At 42.4% G+C, this 23,446-nt stretch overlaps 1 protein-coding gene across 6 annotated transcripts in view; it reads right to left on the bottom strand.

The window, feature by feature from the left end:
* FNDC3A (fibronectin type III domain containing 3A) overlaps positions 1–23,446 on the bottom strand; it is a 208,098-nt gene that overhangs the window by 37,865 nt on the left and 146,787 nt on the right. For all 6 annotated transcript variants that reach the window (XM_075919050.2, XM_075919051.2, XM_075919052.2 and 3 more), the window contains 6 exons: positions 21,554–21,607; positions 19,556–19,680; positions 16,347–16,521; positions 12,454–12,540; positions 9,903–10,041; positions 7,677–7,745 (listed from right to left, as the gene is read on the bottom strand). In XM_075919050.2, coding sequence (XP_075775165.2) covers positions 7,677–7,745; positions 9,903–10,041; positions 12,454–12,540; positions 16,347–16,521; positions 19,556–19,680; positions 21,554–21,607 — 649 coding nt within the window. The remainder of the gene's footprint in view (positions 1–7,676; positions 7,746–9,902; positions 10,042–12,453; positions 12,541–16,346; positions 16,522–19,555; positions 19,681–21,553; positions 21,608–23,446) is intronic.

The raw sequence follows: 23,446 nt of genomic DNA, 5'->3' as shown, positions 1-23,446 counted from the left end.
TGTTTCATGGGATGTACCGTTCCCATAGATGGACTGTTTCTAAGCACAGTGAGTAGAATCGGACTCCACCCTGCCAATTTATATAAAACATTGTGGTAAGGTTGTCCATGAGTACTTGCACTGCCTTGTTTTGAATTAAGGGGAGGAAATGCAAACAGTCTTTGTGAACTGCTCTGAGTTCCAACAGACTGATGTGTTGCTTGGACTCCTCCTGTGACAACTGTGCCTGGATGACATGGCGGCCTAGGTGAGCTCCCCACTCTGTCAGGGAGGCCTCCATAGTAATTGCTACAAATGGCTGTGGTGGTTGGAAGGGCAATCCCTTGCAAACATTTTTGCAGATGGTCCACCATGACAGAGCGTTCTTTATTTTGGAGGGCATGGTGAGCGTTTTATATGGTGGATGTGTGGTCTGTATATAGTGTGTAACCAGGCCTATTTCATATGGAGGCGAGTGTATGGTACCACAAACATGGCTCCTGTCACATGTCCTAATAGTTGAAGATAGTGTTGAGCTGTGATGTGTGGACTGGCTTGTGCTAATGATATGAAATACACAATTGCTGAGAATCTTTGTGTTGGTAGGGAATGAGTGCATTACTAGGTATTCATCTGGAGCCCCAAGGTATCGAATAAGGACCTGGTGTGGATGACTGCCTGTTCTGTGTCATGCACTGTGGGAATTTTCAGTAGGCAGTTGTCTAGGTATGGGAAGATGGTAATTCCCATTTTCCACGGGTGTGCTGCCACCACCGCTAGGACCTTGGAAAGAGCCCATGAGGCTGTTGAGGGTCTGAATGGCAGCCCTCTGCATTGGAAGTGGAGATCCTGGATGGCGAATCGGATGAAGTGTCTGTGTGCTGGATGTATGGAGACATGAAAACAGGCGCCCTGGCAGACAGCCAGGCTCCCTTCTCCAAGCAGGAATTATGGAGGCTAGAGTTACCATTTTGAAATGCTGAGTTAGAATGAACTGACTGAGGTTGTGGAAGTCTAGGATAGGATACTGTCTGTGAGAAAACAGTAGGAGTAGAAACCCTTTGCCACTGTGCTCTGGAGGTACGTGTTCTATGGCCCCTAGTTGAAGGAGATGATCCAATTTGTGTAGGAACACATCTTCATAAGAGGAGTCCCTGAAGAGGGACAGGCAAGGTGGGTGTGAGGGATGGATAACTGAAAATAGGATTCAGTAACCCATTTGAATAATTTCTAACACCGATCTGTTGGTGACGATGTTGAGCCACACTGAATAAAATGAGGCTACTCTTCATCCATAACATTTGGCAGCAAAGGATTGCTGCCGTGGAGATACTGAAGCTGTCTGACCCTCGACCAACACTTTAAAAGGTCCGACATGAAGTGAATGATTGTGGGGCTGATGTCTGGTCAGATGCTTGTCTACTCCTATTCCGGCATGGTCGGCACTTGTCGTTGTTGGTTAAAAGGCTTTGTGGTCTGTATCTCTGTGTAAACGATCTTCCCTGCTTTCTTTTTGTGACAGGGACATAGATGCCACGTGTCTTGAACATGGCTTGTGAGTCCTTCAAAGTGTGCAATGAGGCATTGGTGAACTCAGCGAAAAGCTTAGTGCCCTTGAAGGGCACATCTTCAATTGTGGACTGCACCTCTCTGGGGAACCCAGAGAACTGCAGCCACAAGGCCTGTCTCATCAACATAGCAGACAAGGTGCATCTAGCTGCCGTGTTGGCCTAATCTAATGAGACCTTTAATGCTGTTTGGGAGATTAGAGCATCCTCATTGATTTTTTATTTAAATTACTCTTTTGTTGTCTGGGAGGAATTCAATAAAGGTTGTCAACTGGTTGAAAATATTGTGGGTATATTTTGCCAGAAGTGCCATATAATTGGAGATTCTGAGAGGCTGGCTATAGAGTACGCTTTCCTCCCAAACAGGTCCAATTTCATCATTATCATAAGTTGTTATGCAGGCTGTTAGTCGCCTATCCCACTGGTTAACAGCGTGCACCACCAGAGAATTTGGTGTGGGATGGGTGAATAAGAAGTCTACCTCTTTGGGAGTTATGTAATACTTTTTGTCCAATCTCTTGCATGTCGGGGGTATTGTGGCAGGCGTCTGGCAGATGGTTTTTGCTGGATCCATCAAGGCAGCGTCATGGTGAGAGTGAGCCTAACTTGCGGAGAGGCATGAAGTATATTTGTCAGCTTATGCGGATTCTCTGGCATAGTAGATAATGGGATTTCAGGAGAGTCTGCCACTCTTTTGAAGAGCTTCTGAAATGACTTGAAATCACTCCCTGCAGTTGCAGGTGGGGGCATGATTGTGTAATCAGGAGATGAGGATGACAGGTGAGTGGATGGAGGAGTGTCACCTGTTACATCAGCCTCCTCCTTTCCCTCAGAGATGGATTGGTCAGGCAACTGGTAATGGGTGCCTGGGACAGGTTGCTGCACCTGGTATTCCGCCTATGAGTCCCAATTCAGCCAGTTGGGAGGGATTAGTGGTGGCTGCCATTGGAGAGGCTGTTTGCTCAGCTTGGGAGAAGACTATCTTGGAGTATATACCTTCAGAGGCGGCTCATCACTGTTGTTGCTGAACAGTGGTGGAGCTGATCCCACCAGGATAGATAAACTAAAACGGGATGTATTTGTGGTGCCGTTGGTGTGGAATAGCGGTGTTCCCGGCACGAAGGAGACCATGAGATCAGTGCTGGTGATGAATGTTTGCAGTGCCAACATGGTGGGCAGTGGTGCCGGTACCAGGGCAACTTGTGGCACTGTAGGCTGAATTGCCGGTGCCGAGTGCTTAGCCTGCAACGGGTGTTGCTGTTTGGTTCAGATGCACCAAAGGTGCCAGATGTTACAGTGGTGCTGACAATGCCATAGGTGGCAACATGGTAGTACTTGTTGCTGACACTGAATGTGGTCTGGTCTGCACGGCGGTTGGTGCTGGTGGTGCCTATGCCAAAGGCTTTTGCTTTGCCTCTTTCAAGGCACTGACAGGGGATTGAGCCTTCTCCTTACAGCAGTGGTCCCCAACCTTTTGGGGCTGCTGTGCGCCCAGGGGCGGGGCCACCCATGCGCCACACGCCTAGGGGCAGGGCCGGCCCAGATCATTCGGCGAGTGCACATAAATGCCCCGGTGGGCGCCATGGCGCCCACAGGCACCATGTTGGGGACCACTGCCTTACAGTCTTGGCTCCTGTCGGTGTCAGACTTGCCAGCTGCTTCCTTTTCTGGCCTCTTCAGTGCTTCTTATGCAGAGAGCATTTCCCTGAGGGGAAGTGAACCCCTGAAGAGCAATGAGATCTCTTCTTGGGCACCTGAACCTTATCAGAGTCCTTGGGTCTTGACCTTGTGGGAGCCGCTCTCTCAGAGGCCACACCAGGAGATGGTTGCCTGAGCGGTGCAGTGTGCTCCGGGTCAGAAGTGGGTTGGACTGTTTTCTTGAGGAGTCTCATTTTTAGCCGTAGCTCCCTGGTTCCTTGGTTCTTGATGTGAGTTTCTTGCAGTGGGGGCACTGGGAGATGAAGTGCTCCTCACCCAAGCAGCGGACACACTAGGAATGTCCGTCTAAGGCAGGAATGGACAGCATGCAGGTTATACACCCTTTAAAGCTAGGCTAACCAGGTATGTCCCAAGAAAAAAAAGCAGCGATTACTAGACTGCAGGAATCTTAAAAGCTTAGAACGAGAACTAACTTTAGTTGTCCTATGAAATTCTTTTAACAACTACACTACTAATTATGAACTGTTAAACTGAGGAAAAAACCCAGGAAACTGCTATTAATAACTAACACACACTTGAGAGTGACTACTGGGTTCTGATTGAAGCTGACAGCACTAGAGAAGGAACTGAAGAAACAGTTGGTTGTGCATGCAGAGTGGCCATTTTAAATGGTGCGTGCCGGCTGCTCCACATGTGCAGCTGACCATGGGCACTGCTACCTAAAATCTCTGATTAAGAGTGAAGTGGTGCTCAAACACCTAAGGTGGAGCACCCAAAAGGACACTCCTCGAAGAAGAACATTTAAGATCTAGATTACCTTGAAAACTGGAGTAAAGGAAATGGGATAAAATTTAATAGTTCAAAAGGCAAGGTTATGCACTTAGGGACTAACATTTGAACTTTTGCAATAAGCTGGGAATGTATCAGAAGTGAGAGGAGGAGATAGACCTGGGGTTAATGACTATGAGCTGATAAAGTGATGGGGGCTGTGAAAAAGCTAATTCTACAATGATTCAGATGTGGTATTTCCACTAGGGACATGGGAGTATTTATACTGTTACACAAGGCAGCGGCGAGACTTCATCTGGAATACTGTGAGCAGTTCTGGTCTCCCATGTTTAAAAAAAGAAATAAGCATGATGGAAAACTTATGAGGGGGGACTCCAAGAGCTTGACTTGTTTGGCCTAGGCAAAAGGCTGAAGGGAAATATGATTATTCTCTTTAAATACATCACAGGGATAAATACCAGGGAGGGAGAAGAGTTATTTAAGTTAAGCACCAATGAGAACAAAAGGGTATAAACTAGGGATGTTAAATATCAAGTAATTGACTAATTGAAGTAAATGCATTTTCATCGACTATTCGATTAGTCAATAGGGTGCCATAGGGCTGTTGCTACACTTCAAAGGCAAAAGCACCATGTGGAGCCCAGGGTCAGTTGAGGACTCCCCCACTGACTACAGGCTCCATGCAGTGCTGATGCTTTAAAATACCATGGAGAGCCTGGTGTCAGGTTCCATACAGCATTTCAAAGTGGCAGTGCTCCATGGAGCCTGGATCAGCTGGGGACTCCCCTGCTGACTTCGGGCAGCGCTGCTGCTTTGAAATGCCGTGGGAATTCCAGCATCAGACTCCATGCAGTGTTTCAAAGTGGCAGTGCCACACAGAGCCCAGGGTCAGCGAGGAAGTCCCCATCTGATCCTGGGCTCCATGTGGCACTGCTGCTTTGAAACACTGCGTGCAGCCTGGAGACACCCAGCTGGCCCCAGGCTACATGCGGCGTTTCAAAGTGGCAGTGGCGTGTGGAGCCCAGGGTCTGGCCCCAGGTTCCAAGAGGCATTACTGCTTTAAAGTACCCCCACCTTGCTGCCTCTTTTTAATAGAGGTAGCAAGAGGGAGGGGGAAGTGACTAGTTGACTAGCTTGTCGACTATATGATAAGCATAAACTGCCACCAACAAATTTAGGCTTGAAATTAAATGAAGATTTCAAACCAGCAGAATAGTGAAGTTTCAGAAAAGCCTTTTAAGGGGAGCAATGGAAGCAAAAAACCTAACTGGCTTCAAGATTTGATAAGTTTATGGAGGAGATCGTATAAGACTGTCTACAATGGCATGTGGATGATCTTCAGTTGCTAGCAGTAAACTCCAATGTAATCATGCAGTAATCATGATTTGAGGACTTCAGTAACTTAGCCAGAGATTAAGGGACTATTACAAAGTAGAGTGTGAGGTTCCATATCCTGCAATGCATAGGTGGTCATACTAGATGCTCATGATGCTCTCTTCTGGCCTTACATACTATGAGATGGTTCCTATCTGTATTCCAGTGTGGGTATGCTAATGAACTCCTACAATGCATCAGGCATGGTATTTCAACTAGGGACAGGGGAGTGTTTATACTGTTACACAAGGCTCTGGTGAGACTGCGTGTGGAATACTATGTGCAGTTCTGGTCTCCTATGTTTAGGAAAGAAAGAAGAGATGTAGAGAAGAGCTACTAGAATGATAGACAATTTATGAGAGAGGACTCCAAGAGCTTGGATATGATGTTGGGTCCTATATTGCAGAGATGGGAATCTACACCTGCAGTCCAGAGACCAAGAGTGCTCCACTGCCTATAGGATGGTTTCAAGATTGGCTTGCCCGTCGGTGTTGAGGTCTAGCCTTTCTGGTGCCTAGTGTAATATCTGTGGTACTGGTGGCCTGCTTGTTCTTTAGCTGCCAAGTCCACTTCAGGCAACAAGAGCCTTAAGAGAATTTGTGTCCCCTGCTACTCCCGGGAGTCAGAGGTGGCCTGGAGGGCTGGGAGTTCTGATCTCAGCAGTATCCCCTTGGAGTCCCTGGGTGGACACATAGCCTCACAGAAGTTCTTTGCTCAAAGTCCCTTTCCCTTCCAGTGATAGGCGGGGGAATGGGGAGCTTCCCTTCTTTTGCCATTTGTTAAACATTGAGGGACAAAAGTACTGGGTGGAGCGCTATGCACTGATGCCAAGGTGCTTAGGGTTTGTCTACACTAGCCCCCTAATTCGAACTAGGGTGGCTAATGTAGGCATTCGATCTTGCAAATGAAGACCGGGATTCCTCGTGGAATGAGGTGTAACAGTTAATCCGAACTAAAGACTTAGTTCGGATTAACTTCTGACTGCCGCGTGTAGCCGCGGGCAGTCAGTTCGAACTAAGGGGATTTAAAAATGGTGTCTGCTCGGGAACATGCAAATGAAGCCCGGGATATTTAAACCCCGGGCTTTATTTGCAAATTTGAATGCCTACATTAGCCACCCTAGTTCGAACTAGGGGGCTAGTGTAGACATACCCTCAGTGTGGCTTCTGAGCAGGAAGGCTCTGAAACAGGATACATTTACAGCCTCCATGAGGAGGTCTCTCAAGTGGATAGTCCATTCCTTTTGGGTTCTAGGATGAAAGTTTTACAGATTTTGCACTTGTCTTTTCTATGGGACTCCCCCAAGTACATCAGATAGCTGTTGTGGGGGTCAATGATGAACACTGTTTGAAGTCTGGGGAACAGGGCAAAGTCCCAGGAAGAACTACTAAACTAAGGACTAATACTTAATAACTATATGCAGAAGTTAGATAACAATGACCTGCTGAGTATTGCTAATGTTCTTATGATACAAGACAAGGCGCTCTGACCAAGCATCACAGGCAATAAGAAGGAAATGAGAGTGCGTAGAGCTGGCAGCGCCTCATATACTGTCACGTGAGTGTAACCCTTAATAAAGCACCATAGCCAGCCCTAGAGATAATGTTAAAAGTAAAGTGGGTATGCACCCCCGAGAATGGAATCGACATGAGTGAACATAAAGAGAAGAACTTAAAAACCATGCTTCAGTGCCCTTCCAGAACAGGGATGCTTTCCTAAACTGGTACTATAGTGCTGTCTTAGCCTGCATCACACTAGACACATAATTAACTATGAACTAAGGGGAAAAACCAGTAATTATTCCAAAAGTGCTCTGCATCATTTCACCCCCATTTAATGAAATTAAAATGCAAAAGAAATGTTAACTAAAAGCTCAGTCACAAGAAAAGTGTCACTAGTTAATCTCTGCTATGATCAAATAGTAATTCAATTTTATCTGTTTTATCTGTAATTTCACCATCCACAGAGAAGGTTTCTAATACATGGGTAATATTTGGGCCATCTCTTGAGACACAATAGGATACAACATACAGCCTCGTTATTACAACTTGGAAGCCTATTGTTTATATATTCAGAAAAACAAGAGAGCCTTTTAGTGCCCTTCACTTTTCTATTATAGTAATTTCGAGGAGAGCCAATCAAGATCAAATCCCCATTATGCTAGATGCTGTATTGAAGCATACAAAAACAATCCCTGCCCCACAAAATTTACAATCTACAGCATTTTAAAAGATTATCAGAAATACAACATGAAAAAAATGAGTGAACACTGAGCTCTATTTAAAAAGTTCCTACATTAATTCTTACCATTTAAGCCTTCAGAAATCTCCACAACATATTTAGTTATTGCTGCCCCTCCATTGTCTTTTGGTGGATCTACCAAATATGAACAAAAAGTCAGGCAAAACACACTGTTCTGGACACTACTGCATTTATGTGATGTAAATGAAAAACTTTCTGTGGAATATTTAAAGGAAATATTTTCAAAGACACAAAGGCCATTTAGATGCTCAACTCGCAGAGCGTCTAAATGCCTTTTGTATAATTGAAAATCTCCCTATTTGGGCTTGCTGATATGGGTGTGTGTGTGTGTGTGTGCAAACATTACATGGGGGGGTATGAATTCTAAGGTGCACTAATATGTTGCGCATTAATTGGTTTAATGTGAACCAATTATTAGTGCATTTTAGAAATCATAACCTTGTAGTGCGCACAACTGCTTTGCATAGACAAGTCCTTAATCAAGAGCAAGGAGAATCTATAGCAAGATTTTTGGCAATAAACTAAGGATGCTCAAACATTTAGACATATAGCCAGCCTGATCATGCGCAGACAGTAACAGCACAATCCCTTCAAAAGAAATTCATAATTTCATAGAATAATTAAGAACATAAGAACGGCCATACTGGGTCAGACCAAAGGTCCATCTAGCCCAGTATCCTATCTGTCGACAGTAGCCAATACCAGATGCCCCAGAGAGAGGGATCACAACAGGTAATCCTCATGTGATCCCTCCCGTCACCCTCTTCCAGAAAAACAGAGACTAGGGATACCATTCCTACCCATCCTGGCTAATAGCCATTAATGAAACTAAACTCCATGAATCTATCTAGCTCTTTTTTGAACCCTGTTAAAGTTCTAGCCTTCACTGCATCCTCTGGCAAGGAGTTCCACAGGTTGACTGTGAGCTAAGTGAAGAAAAACTTTCTTTTGTTTGTTTTAAATGTGCTGCCTATTAATTTTATTTGGTGACCCCTAATTCTTTTATTGTGGGAATAAGTAAATACATTTTCCTTATTCACTTTTTCCACACCAGTCATGATTTTATAGACATCATTCTGATTCATGATACTGACATCATTTTGAATTCTAGACAGGAGCTGATGGTCAAGCTGATTTACAAACAGATGTTCCAAAATAATTTAGGGAGCAGGATTTCCAAGTATTTTTAACATATTTTTCAGGAAGATATTGGGCATTTGGGTGGGGAAGCAGCACTTCCTGCCTAGAAGTTGATTCCAGCATATATAGGATTTACAATTTAGTTCAAAGGCTTTCAGCACCACTACCATAAAAATTGTTTCAGCATTCCTGGCAAATGGCCCACAGTTCCCAGCCATTATAGACAGTGGAGCTGTAGATGGTGAGGATACCCCATAGCTCCTGACTGCTGCAGGTGATGGGAGACCCTTCAACTCACAGCCATCGGTGGCAGGGGATGTCAGAACTCCCATCTTCCATGCAGTTACTCCACTGCAGACAGTGTGGGTACCTACAGATCCCCATTTTGTCTTAGATCTTTTTAGTAAAAATCATGCCAAGGTCACAGCTTACATTAATTTTTCTTTATTGCCATGACATGCCCATGACTTTTACTAAATATATCCACATCAAAATTTTAGCCTTACAGGTTGACAGATTGAGTGGGAATTTGTGCCTGGAATTCAGGAAGCACAAATATTTCAAACTAGAACTGTGTGAAGTTCTCATTAGAAAACCTGGAATTATGCTCTCCTTCTGCTGGTTTTGTTATAAACTCAAAGCTCAGACCAAGTTCATTGAAAAGTGTGTGAACCTAGGCCCAGTTTTAAGAAAATCTAGGCCAATTTATAATTCTGCAATGAAACACACAAAAACTCCTGGTTCATATATTTTCAACAGAAAACCAGGTATTTTTGGTAAAGTTTTTCTTTAAGACAATTCGAATACAGAAACACTAAGTTAAACTCAGGGACAGTAACAGAGTCATAGTGAACACAGGCAAACTGAAGCCCCCCGTGAAATCAAATCCCAATGAACCAAAAAAGGCTCAAATCCCTATGTCTTTGTTTCACACCTGATAGTTAAATACTGTGGCGTCCTCTTAAGTAGGCTGAAGTCACTGGGTCAATATTCTTCTCTCAGCCACACTAGTGCTAATCCAGAAAAACTGCTGACTGCAACAGTACTGAGAGCAGAATCTGTCCTTCTGTACATACTCATTTACGTAAATACAGACAAAGGTATTCAAATAGAACTGAACAAAAACTTTACCCCAAATTATTTTAAAACTTTGTGCATGAATTTTTCCTTTAACTGATGGTTTTGAAGGTGCTCCAGGCTTGTCTGGTAAAGTAGTAAAGTCTACTACATCACTTGGACTACTTTTGCCTTCCAAGTTATAGGCAATGACCTGAAAAATAAATAAATAAATAATCTGCAAATACTGTAAGTGCACTTCTGGCATTCTATACAAGCTGCTAATACTAAATGTGTGTAAATAATTTATACATTTAATTTATAGGTTACAAATCAGCAAAGGAAAGGAAAGGAAACTGTCACACATTTTTGTATATTATTCTTTCACATTTTTGAGGGATTTTAGTAGTCACTTTACTTTTTACTGAAAAGAAAAACTGCAGAGAATTGCCAGAAGGGAAATTTTAATCTTTAAAACAAATGAAAATTAGCTTTTTACAACAGGTGTAAAGAAAATAAAGAACAAACAATGTATGCCGATGCTGATGTATTACTATGGCTCTTTGGCAATATACACATTGATACATTCTGGTTCCTTCTAAGGATCAGATTAGCCACCCCTATTATATACCCTCAGAAATAAAACTATATTGAAAGCATCTATACAAATAGCTACTGATACAGAAATTAGGATGTTATACAACATTTTATGTATTCTACTATTAAAGGAAACTGAAATACTCAAATGTGAATCATATATTCCCCACTGAGGCAAAAGTAATTTTGTATGATTAGTATTCTGTAATGTTTTGCTTTCATAATAATGTAATATTTTGTTAAACTAGAGACCATGTAGTTCTTGCCTTTCCATAGTTTTTCTTGTAAGAAAATAACTACAGCAATAAAAAGTAGGAAATTTAAAAAGTGACTGCACTTATAACTTTTGCCAACAAAATCAATGAGGTTATTACATAAATCTGTCACATCATCTTTCCATAATCTTAAGAAATGCTACTCCTCCCCCCGTCTTCTTCCATTTACAATAAAAATGAAAGTTGATTAACGTAGCATTTATTCTTCATTCTCCCACACTGAACAAGAGCCTCTTCTATTTAAAAATGGTTCAGTTTACCAAAATAGGGTATGAAATCTGTGTAATATGTTCTTCGACCAATAATGTGCTTTCAAATCCTCACAGACCTTCAAAATGTGTTTTAAGTGTTTCCAGTTTAAATACATATGCAACCATATGAGGCCTCAATGTTATACTATTTTGGGGATAGCGTACTCAAAAGACAATGATGCATGAAAGACAGTTACCTAGTGTTCTTTGAGATGTGTTGCTTATGTCCATTCCACATTAGGAGCGTGAGTGTGCGCACGTGTGCGTGCAAGCATGTGCCACATACCACTGAAGGAAAGCATGGATGTATCCGTAAGGGACTGGCTCTAGCAGAAGGACCTTTGGTCTGACCCAGTACGGCCGTTCTTATGTTCTTAGCACCCTCTAAAATAGTGCACATATACTGCAGCAAATGGGGTGCTGCCAGATCCCTCTGCCCTTAGTTCCTACTTGCTAGAAACTCCAACAGTTATGAAGCATGGTAGCTCATGGAACGGACACGAGCAACAGATATGGAAGAACACCATTTATGGAAAAGGTAATTGTCTTTTCTTCTCCAAGTGCTTGCTTATGTCCATTCCATGTTAGGTGATTCCAAGCAGTACCTATGAAGGCAGGTAGGAGTTCATGGATGTGTAACTTGTAACCAGTGTTCCTTCTAATCTTTTCCATCCATGTGCAAAATATTTTCATGTGCACCAGGGCACGTGCAAATGTGCACCAAAACAAAAAACCCAGCTGTGGGTGCTCTGCTAATCACCTGGAGGCTTTTGACTCTCTCTGTTGAGTGGCTGCAGAACCTGTTAAAGCTCAGATTAACTACCTGATTATATACCTTCAGAAAAAACAAATGAACAAACCAACTTATATTGAAAGCATCCATACAATAGCAAGTGGATGTTGCAATGATAACTGCAAATTTGGACACTGCAAGGAACAGTGTAACCAAAGATCCCTCAAAGCTGCACCTTAGGTTCCCTTGGCTATTGGGATTAGAAAGTAATAGGAATAGACCCCTTGATCATGAGGTCGGAGGGGACTTCTTCCATGGCCCCCATCTGCAACAGGCCCTGCACCTCCTACTGCAGTAAACTCTTGAGAGAGGGATTCCTGAAGAGGGACGGAGAAGACAGGTGCTTTAAAACAAACAGAAGGGCACTGCACTGTGTCACAACATTAAAGAGAAATACTGAGGAGGAAAAAGAAAGAAAGAAATGGGTGGGACTGGTATGTTGCCCTTAAATTGTAAAATGGAGATTTCGAAATATACTGAAAAATACTACTTCTGCTAAAAAGTCAAACAGCTTTCCCCCTCATTACACAAAGAAGGGATGCTCTCTCTCCTTGGGCAGCACTCATTTCTTATCTATGAACAATTCTTTAGGAAAGTATCAGTAACCGTGTTACCAGTTTATTTCATCACAGAAATTAATCATAAAACACAACTGCTAACATGGAGCCATTCTGCAATGAATAAAGCCAAAATAATTGGAAGAATCTTACCCTAAATTTATACTTTGTACTGCGTCGAAGATTCTTCACCGTGCAGGTGAGATCATCTCCATCATATTTTGGCTTGAAACCATATCCCTATAGAATGAATTAAATATTAATACTTGATAGCAAAACTCATTTTATATGAAACATAGTAATTTGTTTGGCTGCTCTGAGTAAAGCTATTAAAACAAGTTTTTATTCTGTAAACTAATATTTTTGATTTACCCTTCACCATTTGGCATGGTGTATAATGGAAATAAATTAATAATGATCAAAACAATATAAAATTATAACAACCCCCGTGACGGAGTGACTGCCCCATACTGGCTAGAAGGGGGTAAAGTAGGCTGGAGGGAGCCTGCACAGAGCCCTGGCCAAATGGAGAGGCGCTTTTAATGAACCAATTAGGGTGTAGCTTGCTGGGGCAGACCTGTATAAAAGGAGCTGCCAGCATAGAGAGATAGCTAGACCCTCACAAGGGAGGGTGTAGGACCAGTTCATAGAGAAGTGACTTTGGTAGAACAGTGTTGGGCAGGCTCAGGAGGGCTAAAGAGTAAGGTTCCAGCCTGATACTTGCCACGCTGTTGGCCTTGCTACAAGGGCCAGGAGGGTGCAAAGAGTCACAGGGGAAGTGGCCCACGGAACTAGAGGAGGAGTAGAGGAGGGCAGGATAAGGCTGTAAGAGGATCCCTGGGTCAAGACCCAGATTAGTGGGCGGGCCTTGGGTCCCCCATTTTCCCTTCCACTGTATCTTGCCACCGAAGTGTGGCCAACACAGACTGTGGCTTGCCCCTGAGGTAAGGGGCTAACTTTGGGGCAGTGTCTGGCGAAACCGAGAACTGCTGATATCCTCCTGGGAGGAGTGTGGCCCAAACAGATTGTGGCTTGCCCCTGAGACAGAGAGGTTAGGCTTGGAGGCCACAGTGGCAGTAGAGATTCATGACTGCCAATAAACCCCTGGAAGGTAGCGAGAGACCACTGAAGTGGGCACTGCTGGAGGGCATTGTCCTGAAGAGGATACTGTGGTCCAGAAGATTGGGGAGTGAGGATGAGGGAGACACCAACCACAAGGAGGCACCCTGCTGACAACAGAGCTAATCTCCAGTGCTACCCACAGTTGAGAGTTGACCCTGTGACACCTCCGCCCCCCCATCTTCTGACTATGAAACAGAGGTTCTAATGTAAAAAAAGGGAAAAGGAGAAAGTAATATATAGCCAATAGTGGTCTACTAACATAACTTTTATGGGGCAGAGGGGAAATCATAGCAGCATTCATTGAAAAATGAAGGCAGATAAGCTGAAATGACTGTCAAGGGGAGACAGTTCCTCACCACAGGGACTTTTGGTACAGATTCTTCAAGGATTTAATCATGAGCTTGACTTTCTATACAAGAATACACAGTGTGTATGTCTTTGCAGGATCTGGTCTTAACAGCAAAAACATAATCGATAAGGATTGTTTAACATAACAAGAGTAAAACAATATGGTTTTGTCATAGTAAAAGCAAGAATCATTATAATTTAAGAGAAGGGAAAAGTCATGTTTTGATATTAACAGTTTTTCCTTGGAAAACAACGAGTAGTTCTATGGAACCTTAGAGACTAACACATATATTCTGCTATATTATATTTGTTAGTCTCTACGGTGCCACAAGACTGTTCGTTGTTTTCAAAGAAAGTTACAGAAAGTTTTGCCTTTGAACAGTCCGTGGAAAGACCATAAGCCAGCCCAAGGGGTTCTTTTATATAAGGATTCTTACCACTATTCTGGCTGTGTAAAAGGGCCCTAAAGTGGGCATAAATGAAATTTCCTTTAGGACTACTTTGTACTGCCAGAATGGCATAAAGAGGGGCTTCTATAAAGGGAAGCAGGTAAAGGGCTTCAGCTTGCCTTCCCCTGCCTTACTGTCAATTAATATCAGATTCATGATTTGCATAAAAATAATCACAGAAGTCACAGAGATGAAGTGATGCCTGTGAGGTTCTCTGTCCAAGGCTGGGGCCTTAGCCAGGAACTAAAACCATTAAGGGATTTAAAAACCAGAAAGATCTGCTTAATCTGTCACTTTATCTATAGCCAATGCAAGAGACGCTGAAGTGGAAGACCATAATCAAATGTGAGGGATTTGCCATGTCTGATAGTTTTCCACAGAAAGGATATGCTCAAAATTGACACCAATTATTTGCTCGTTACTTACATCCCTTAACAAGTAGGGACAGAGAGAAAGTAAGAACATCCTTCCAACAATGCCCTATTACTTGTTAGCAAGACTCATCTCTTTGTAGGACTGAGGATGAAACAGATTTCTGCCAAGGCCAAAACCTAATTTGTGGAGTCCATAAGGCAAGAGATATATGAATGTATAATATTAAATTGTAATGTAATTAAAATGGAAACATATTAAGCATTTCAAAGTTATGTGCTGATATTGGTTAAACATTACTAAACATCCTTGCTGACTACAAAAATCTCAGCTGCACACTAATTTATATAGTGAATTATTTTTGCACATTTTCCCCAATTTTAATATTGTGATAAAGCTCCTACTTAAACCTGGTGGTTCCTGCACTTTCAGGAAGATTTGCTTGCCTCAGAGGCTCACAACAGTTTTTCGTTTTAGACAACACACCTAGTCCATTAGTTTGCTGTTTGTGGAGCTCTTTTCATCATTGGCCAGTGTATGATTAAAGTGTAGAATAAACTCCACAATACTTTTCCCTGAGTGGAAATAAGAAAGTGTGTGTTGAGGGGAACCTGGGCCCACTCTCTCCAGGTTCCAGCCCAGGGCCCTGTAATAGCAACTGCCTATGTGAGTACCTGACACCTGCTATATGACAGCTTCAAGATGCTTGCGCTACTTCCCCACACCTTCCTGTTCTCCAGTTCGTCCTCCTAGTGTCCACTTGCTGTCTGTTTTCATCCTACTCCCAGCAGTGCTTTCCTCTATCCTCTCAGCTACCCTTACCCACCACCAACTGCAGGAAAACTCCTTTTATAGCCAGTCTCAACTGGTTTTCCTAATTAAACCCAGACATCCTAATCAGTCTAGACTCACCTGACTATGCAAGCCTGGTACTTTAGCCCAGGTGTTTAACTGCCCCGACTGCCTCTGCTGGTTCTAGATTAACCCCTCCCTGTTATTCTGGGAACAGAGATCTCCTTAGTCTGAGGCATACATACCTCCCCTCTACTACTTTTTTGTAACTTTCTGCTCTGACCCTGTCACAATATGAAATTTATCTTCTACCTCTACTGTAATAAAAACACCCTCAAGTCTCATTACAACATCACATCTACATCAGAAGATCCTGCCAATGGCAGGTATTATTATACTGAGATACCATTGATATGCTGGAATGTTCTGGGGTGGGGATGGGGATGAGAGGTTCAGTATACAGGCTACGCAGGGAGAGCCCTCTCTTACCCCCGGAGCTTGGGGCCAGGTGAGTAGTGTCTGTTGATGGATGCTGCAGCTGCAGATGGAGAAGCAGGACCTGTCCCTCAGCTGGAGGACAGACACAGACAAACTCTCTGAAATATATAGTAGGATAGCTGCCCCTTTCTCCACTCCTAGACCCTGCTGCCTCAATGGGATTATTCTTGTCCCAGTCTCCATCACTGGCCCCTTGCTGCCTCCCGTGGTCATTTTACAGTATAACTTTTCCTCCTGCCAGACCCCTCCCTTTCCATTTTATGAGAAACAATCAAATTCCAGGCACATCCCATTGTCCTATCCTTACTCCAAACCCTGACCTTGCTTTAAGTTATGATAAGAAGAAGCTGCATAACAAATATGGTGGTCCTAGCTCTTACTTTTTAGGGATTCTTGAAAAAAGGACTCAGACAGACACAGAGAGACATATTTCTAAAATATACAGTAAGAAGATTTCACACTTACTGAGGTCTCATCCTCCATCTCTAAAATGTAAGAGATGCCTTCATCCGTTGGCGTTCCTGAGGGTTTAGTCCACTGTAAGGATAACCAGGTAACTCCAGCTTTAATCAGCATAGGACTAGCTGGCATGGACGGGGCAGTGCCTGAGGTATGATACAGGACTTCTTCACTAAAACCACTGTTTTGAAACAAACAGTATGTAACCTCAATGGGATAAAGTAGGAACAAGAATACAACAGTTTCAAGTTAATCGGTCAGACATATACATTGGTAATTGCATGTTGGTACATGATAATGACCATCCTATACAAATAGTGCCTGCATGTGTAAATCATGCTAATGCAAGTTATACATGCCCATATTTGGAAGTTTTGGCCTGGAATTAATATACATATTTGTTAAAATATATCAAAAATAAAATGTGCTTTTTAAAATCAACTTTGAACAGTCATGTGCACAGCAGTAAGTCTCTAGAACACTTAGGTAATTTATCCAACTAATACAAAAGCATATTCTTGAAACCTTTACTCTACACTGTTTTCCTTTGTCCAAGATTTAATTAAAAATAAATTCATTTTTGCTCCTTAGCAAAATACCTTTACAAACCCTTGCAGACTTCAAGTGAGTCTATTATCAAGTGCTAATTTTTCAGGGGTCCAGAAAATGAGACCAGTAGAGTCTGACTGAAAGTCAAGATTCCGGTGGAATTGCCAATACAAAATTTATATTTTATCATAAATGAAAATACAGTGTAGACCACCAATTAATCTGGCAAAGCCTGATTCGTCAGCTTTACTTGTCTCTTTGGTAGCCTTATTTGGAGACAAAAGGCAAGTAAATAGCACAAGAAAGAATGAGAGACATTAAGAAACAGTATCATTAGGGAGGGATGCAAAAGTGAATGAGGGACTATTAGGGAACCTGAAAAATATAGTTCTCTATATGGCTTACATAATAGAGACAATTTAACAACTCTGATTTCAAAATCTGGATTTCTTTTACATTGCCTGGACAATGTGGATTATTAAAAAGTAGAATCCATCATACCACCATTTAATTTCCCCACGTCCATTTACTTGTTATTTGTGTTTTTCCACACATTAAAGTGATGTGACTACTATAAAATAGGGATGTTAAAAAGTGGGTAAATGGGTAACCATGTAACCGCTGAAAATTTCAGTGGTTACACACACTTGCAATGTGGGGTGGCAGCCAGCTCCCCAGGAGCTGGTGCACACCATGAGCTGGCTTTTAAGTTGGCTTGTGGTATGCACTGGGTGCTGTCCAGTGCTGCCATCTCCCCAGGAGCTAACATGTACTGGCTCCTGCCTGCCAGCCCCACTCCTGGGGGACAGGAGCCAGTGTGTGCCGAGAGTCGGCTGCCACCCCGTGCTCTGGCTCACACTGGTTCCTGGCTCCTGCCCCATGTTGCAGGCTCAGATACAGAGCCTGCAGTGCAGGGTGACAGTCACCTCTGTGTAACTGTTCACAGTAACCAGTAAGTCCAGGCTTACTGGTTAACTGTGTAAATCGTTATCCTATTACAGCCCTACTATAAAACAAATATTGTGATCTTTTTGGTGTAACAGATGGGTCGTAACTTCATTAAGGAACTCTTTTTTTTTTTTTTTTTTTAAACACAATTAAAAAAGCCTAAGACAACAGGTCATAAAAGCTTTCACAAAGACAGCATGCAAACCGGACCTTGGAAATTACTATATAACGAACACAAAACAAGAGAGAATTTTCCTAATTTTTGCACTTGCACTAAATCATTAGTAAGAAAGTCTTAGGAACAGAGATGTGTATTTCATTATGTCAGTTACTGAAAACAAAACAAACAGCCTATATCTACATCTATGTATGCTAAATGCATGGAGCAAATGGAAGGGTGTCAGGACCCGACCAATCTTGAGACTGGGCTCATAGAGTTGCCAGTTGTCTCCCTGCTCTCACCCAGTATATTGTTACTAATCAACTAAGCAGAAAAAACATGAAAACTGAAGCTACATCAGGGAGGCCTCTTCTGAGTCCTCATAGGAGGAACACCACAAATTGGTCAGGGCCTATTTAAACCCAAAGAGCGGTACAGAAAGTTGTCCACACAACTGTGCTTTAACCTGGCTGTTATATCAGATCCTGGCTTCTTGCCTGACTCCTGGTTCCTGCTTCCCTAATGGGCTCTTGGTTTCTGTCTTATTAGTGATTCTTGCCTCTTGTCTCCAAATCTGGCTCCAACCCTTGGCTTGATCATCCACCCCAATTCCTGCTTCAACCAGATTACCCAGCCATCTACATCCCGGCACCAAGAAAAGGGTAGAAAACAGACTTGGTTGGCCACTCACAAATGCCAAAATACCAAGCATTCATCCAGTGAGTTGTTTTTAAACTAACGGGTATGTTAAAATTAAATGTCAATAAAAAAAAAACCAGTTCTTAATTATTTTTTACTCTTGGTAGGACCAATTCAAAGCACACTGAAATTAGTGGAAAGTGTCCCATTGACTCAAGTGGACAATGGATTAGGTCTTAGCAATGTATTCCAATTTTCTACTAGCTATTTCTCTCTGCTTCCTTTTTGTACTTTTCTTATTTAGCAACTGTTTTTTGTGCTGTATTTCATATGTGGTTGAAATTAGGAATGGTTAATAATTTAAACACACATAGGAGTTGTTTTTATATTTCTATGAAATATGTGATTAAAAAATGCTTAGAGTGTAGTTAGTTTTAGAAAGATATACCACCATACAGAGTAATGACCTCCATCAGAAAATGTGAATTACGTGCCCATATATTCACAAATGGACCTGAAGACGTTTGTTCATTTTTATTTTATTCTTCAAGATTATCGTAGCTGTTTAGGTGTCATTCCGCTATTAAAATGACTTAAAAACAAAAAATCTCTATTTTAAATTGCTGAAAATAAAGCTTATTAAATAACAGGAGCAATATACTGTATGAAGCTCTAAGAGGGTTAAGAAAACTTAAAACATAAGTCATCCTGTAGCACAAATATAACAAATATATTCTCTCCCTCTCTCCCTCCCTCTCCACTTCTTCAGCATTCATAGCTCTTGTGTCTTAGTGTATAGCACATGGGCATAGAAATGATATTTAATTACAGCAGCATTCTACTGTATGTTGTTCCTACATACACACACGTGGATGTATACACATTACATTGTTTACGTATATAACATGATAATACCCACCTCATACCCATGTCATTTTTGGCTGCCAATCTAAAAGTGTACCCCATTGCTGGTGAAAGTTTGGTAATTCTATACTGCTTCTGTTGGCCATAGTAACACTGACAAAACTCTCCATTTCCTTTTCCCTAAAAGAAATAATTAAAACTCATTATTTACATTTCAGAGGGGTAATTTCTGTTATAGGAAAAACTTAAAAACAACAAATAGTCTAGTAGCACCTTAAAGACTAACAAAGCATGTAGATGGGATCATGAGCTTTAGTGGGCACAACTCACTTCATGATGTCCTGTCATCTGAAGGAGTGGGTTGTGCCCATGAAAGCGCACGATCCCATCTACATGTTTTGTTAGTCTTTAAGGTGCTACTAGACTATTTGTTGTTTTTAAGTTTTTTTTATTATATACACTGTTAATCAGGCTTATCTATTGTTTAAATGTAAATGAACATTTATCCTATTAAACTCAAAATAATCCACAGATGACCAAAGAAGTAAGTGTTATATCATATTTTTTTAATTCTGAATTCAAAATGCTTTTCTTTCAGTCCTCAGCTCCACAGGACTGATGAGGAGGCTGTGTATATTCTGCCCCACAGCCCACCTAACTCTTTCCATGATAAGCCCTTTAGTATCTAGAGGGCGGAGCCAGGAGATGTTTCTGTGGGGACAGCTAAACCATCCTTACACAATGGAGATTTTCACATGGACATGACTCTTAGCACATAGATCTTGGAAGGAAGAACTGGGCCACCGGAAAGGAAAAAGCCACCTTAAACAGTGACTCGGGCTGTGTCTACACTGGCATGAATTTCCGGAAATGCTTAAAACGGAATACTATTCCGTTTTCAGTTTTTCCGGAAAAGGAGCGTCTACATTGGCAGGCTGCTTTTCTGGAAAAGCCCTTTTTCCGGAAAAGTGTCTGTGGCCAATGTAGACGCACTTTTCCGGAAAAGAGCCCCGATCGCCATTTTCGCGATCGGGGCTTTTTTTCCAGAAAAGACTACTGGGCTGTCTACACTGGCCCTTTTCCGCAACAGTGTTCCAGAATAAGGACTTATGCCCGAGCGGGAGCAGAACAGTTTTTCCGGAATAGCGGCTGATTTTGTACAGTAGAGCATCGTTGCTTTTCCGGAAATTCAAGGGCCAGTGTAGATAGCTCGCAGCTTATTCCGGAAAAGCGGCTGATTTTCTGGAATAAGTGGCCCAGTGTAGACACAGCCTGGGTGTCTGGCTGGTGAGTCTTGCCCACATGCTCAGGGTTTAGCTGATCGCCATAGTTGGAGTCGGGAAGGAATTTTCCTCCAAGGTAGATTGGCATAGGCCCTGGAGGTTTTTCGCCTTCCTCTGTAGCATGGGGTACAGATCACAGCTGGAGGATTCTCTGCATCTTGGGGTCTTCAAAGTATTTGAAGGCTTCAATATCTGAGATATAGGTGAGAGGATTATTCTAGGAGGCGGTGGGTGAGATTCTGTGGCCTGCACTGTGTAGGGGATCAGACTAGATAGATGATCATAATGGTCCCTTCTGACCTTAAAGTCTATGAGTCAATGTAAATTTTAAAAACCATTAGATTACACTGCCATTTTCTATTCTATGAATTGTGACCTATATCTTTGCCTGAAAGATATAGGTCACAATTAAGGATATGATCTGGTCACAGAGTCTGTAATTTTAACAGACTTCTATTCATGACTCTGCTTGTACCCTGCAGCGGCCAGTGGGGCTCCAGCTGTCAACCTCTCCCCCTCCTTCACCGCACAATTGACAGGGATCCAGTTGTCAGTGTCTCCCTGCCCCCTGCCTCCCTCCCCGCTCCGTGTGAGGCCTTAGGTACAGCCTGATGTTGTAGAGCTCTCGTTTCTGTGATCTATGCATTCAGTCAGTGTATTTTAATAACAATTTCCTTGCCAAAATCTTAACTTTTGTCATAATTTTCTTCTGAAAATATGTTCCTATTCATACAAAACTATTTAAAAAATATATAAAGATATCTACTTACTTCATCCCATTCTAAAAGATAATTGTGGATTTTGGAACCATTGTCACAAGACGCCTGCAACAAAGGAAAAGAATAAAATTAGGACTCTGTAGGAGGAGGACAAGATTACTTTGGGAAAACGATAAAGGGCTACAGATATTCATTTATAGGTCACCTGGTCCAATTAATTCAAAGTGAGAGGTGACCAACTGTTCCCTGATGCTGGCTGTTTGAGATTTCCCTCAAATCTCCTTTTTTTGACTACATGCATTTTAAAACAATATTCTGACAACACTGTCAAATATCATGTTACAGCAATTTTTTGAGAAGCTATAGGGTTAGATAGGTATATAAAGAATTATATTAGCTTATCTTAAGGAAAATACATTCATTTTGCAGTTTAAATGAAGTAACAGATTTTTAGCAGCCATAGGAAAGCCTTGAAGAAAACATTAACTGGAAAGGTCAGTTGTAAAAAAATGCTGAGCTCAAAATGTGGCTAATAATAGATGAGAAGCCTTTAATTATTACAGTTGGTTCCAACAGCCAACGAAAAGTTGTTTTGTGATATGATTTAGAATGACATCTAATGCAGCAATCATATCTTGAAGAAAGAGGTCCACTCAAACTTTTATTTACAGGGTTAAGGGTCAAATCCAAACTAGCCAAAACCTGTTTTTTAAGGAAACAGTCAACATGACAACACTTATGCTGTATAAAACAATCAGGTTTGCTAGGTTATTTAATCAGATCTACCTAAAAAATGCCAGAGTAAATCAGGATCACAGAATCATAGAAGGTTACAGTTGGAAGAGACCTCAGAAGGTCATCTAGTCCAATCCCTTACTCAAAGCAGGGCCAACCCTAAATAAGTCATCCCAGCCAGGGTTGTGTCAAACTAGGCCTTAAAAACCTCTAAGGATGGAGATTCCACCACCTTCCTAGGCAACCCATTCCAGTATTTTACCACCCTCCTTATACCCAACCTAGACCTTCCATACTGTAACCTGACACCATTGCTCCTTGTTCTATCATCTTCCTCTTTGGAACCCCCGTTTCAGGTAGTTGAAGGCTGATGTGAAATCTCCACTCATTCTTCTCTTCTGCAGCTGAAATAAGTCTAGCCCCTGACAAGTCACATTTTCCAGTCCCCTAATAGTTTTTGCTGCCTTCCACTAAACTTTCTCCAATTTGTTCACATCCTTTCTATAGTAGGGGGCCCAAAACTGGACACAATACTCCAGATGTAGCCTCACCAGTGCTGAATAGAGGGGAATAATCACTGTGCTCAATCTGCTGGCAATGTTCCTACTAAGGAGTAGAGCAGCTGTCTCTGACCAGTCAATTGCGACTGACTGATCATGGAGGCTCTGACAGTCCATCTCCATCTCAGTCCCTTATGATCCCCTCTCCTCCCCTAGTTTTCCAATAGGAGACTCAGCTGAACTCAAAGAACAGGCTACATGCTCCAGGCTGATTTGCTGGATGCCTCCAGGCTGATTTGCTGAATGCCTTCTCAGCCGGAATTGTTGTCTTTACTTTGAAAGGTGCTTAAAGGCACATGGAGGGGTTGAGCAGATCATGGGCTGGGCTCACTGCTTTGACTTGCAACTAGGTTCCCTCCTCTGATGATGAAGAGGAGTGGGCAGAAAAATGCCTTTCATACACCTCCTAACGTGGATTAGGGTGTATTTTTTCCAACAGCCAACCAGAAGAGTCTACATGGGGGGGGGGAGGTGAGGAAATCCTCTGCAGCCCCCCAGTCCTTGCAGGTTCACCAGCTGCAGTAGTGGGTGGGGATGGGAATCCTTTGCAGCTCTCCAGCCCTGTCTGTAAGGGAGGGAATCCCCAGCAGCTCAACAGTCACTGCAAGGCTGGGAGAGGGGAGAAGGGGACCAACAGTTGCCAATCTAA

The sequence above is a fragment of the Pelodiscus sinensis genome, chromosome 1 (assembly GCF_052426305.1).
Source record: "Pelodiscus sinensis isolate ZL-2025 chromosome 1, ASM5242630v1, whole genome shotgun sequence".
NCBI lineage: Eukaryota > Metazoa > Chordata > Testudines > Trionychidae > Pelodiscus > Pelodiscus sinensis.
This window is presented reverse-complemented; position numbering and strand designations above follow the sequence as displayed.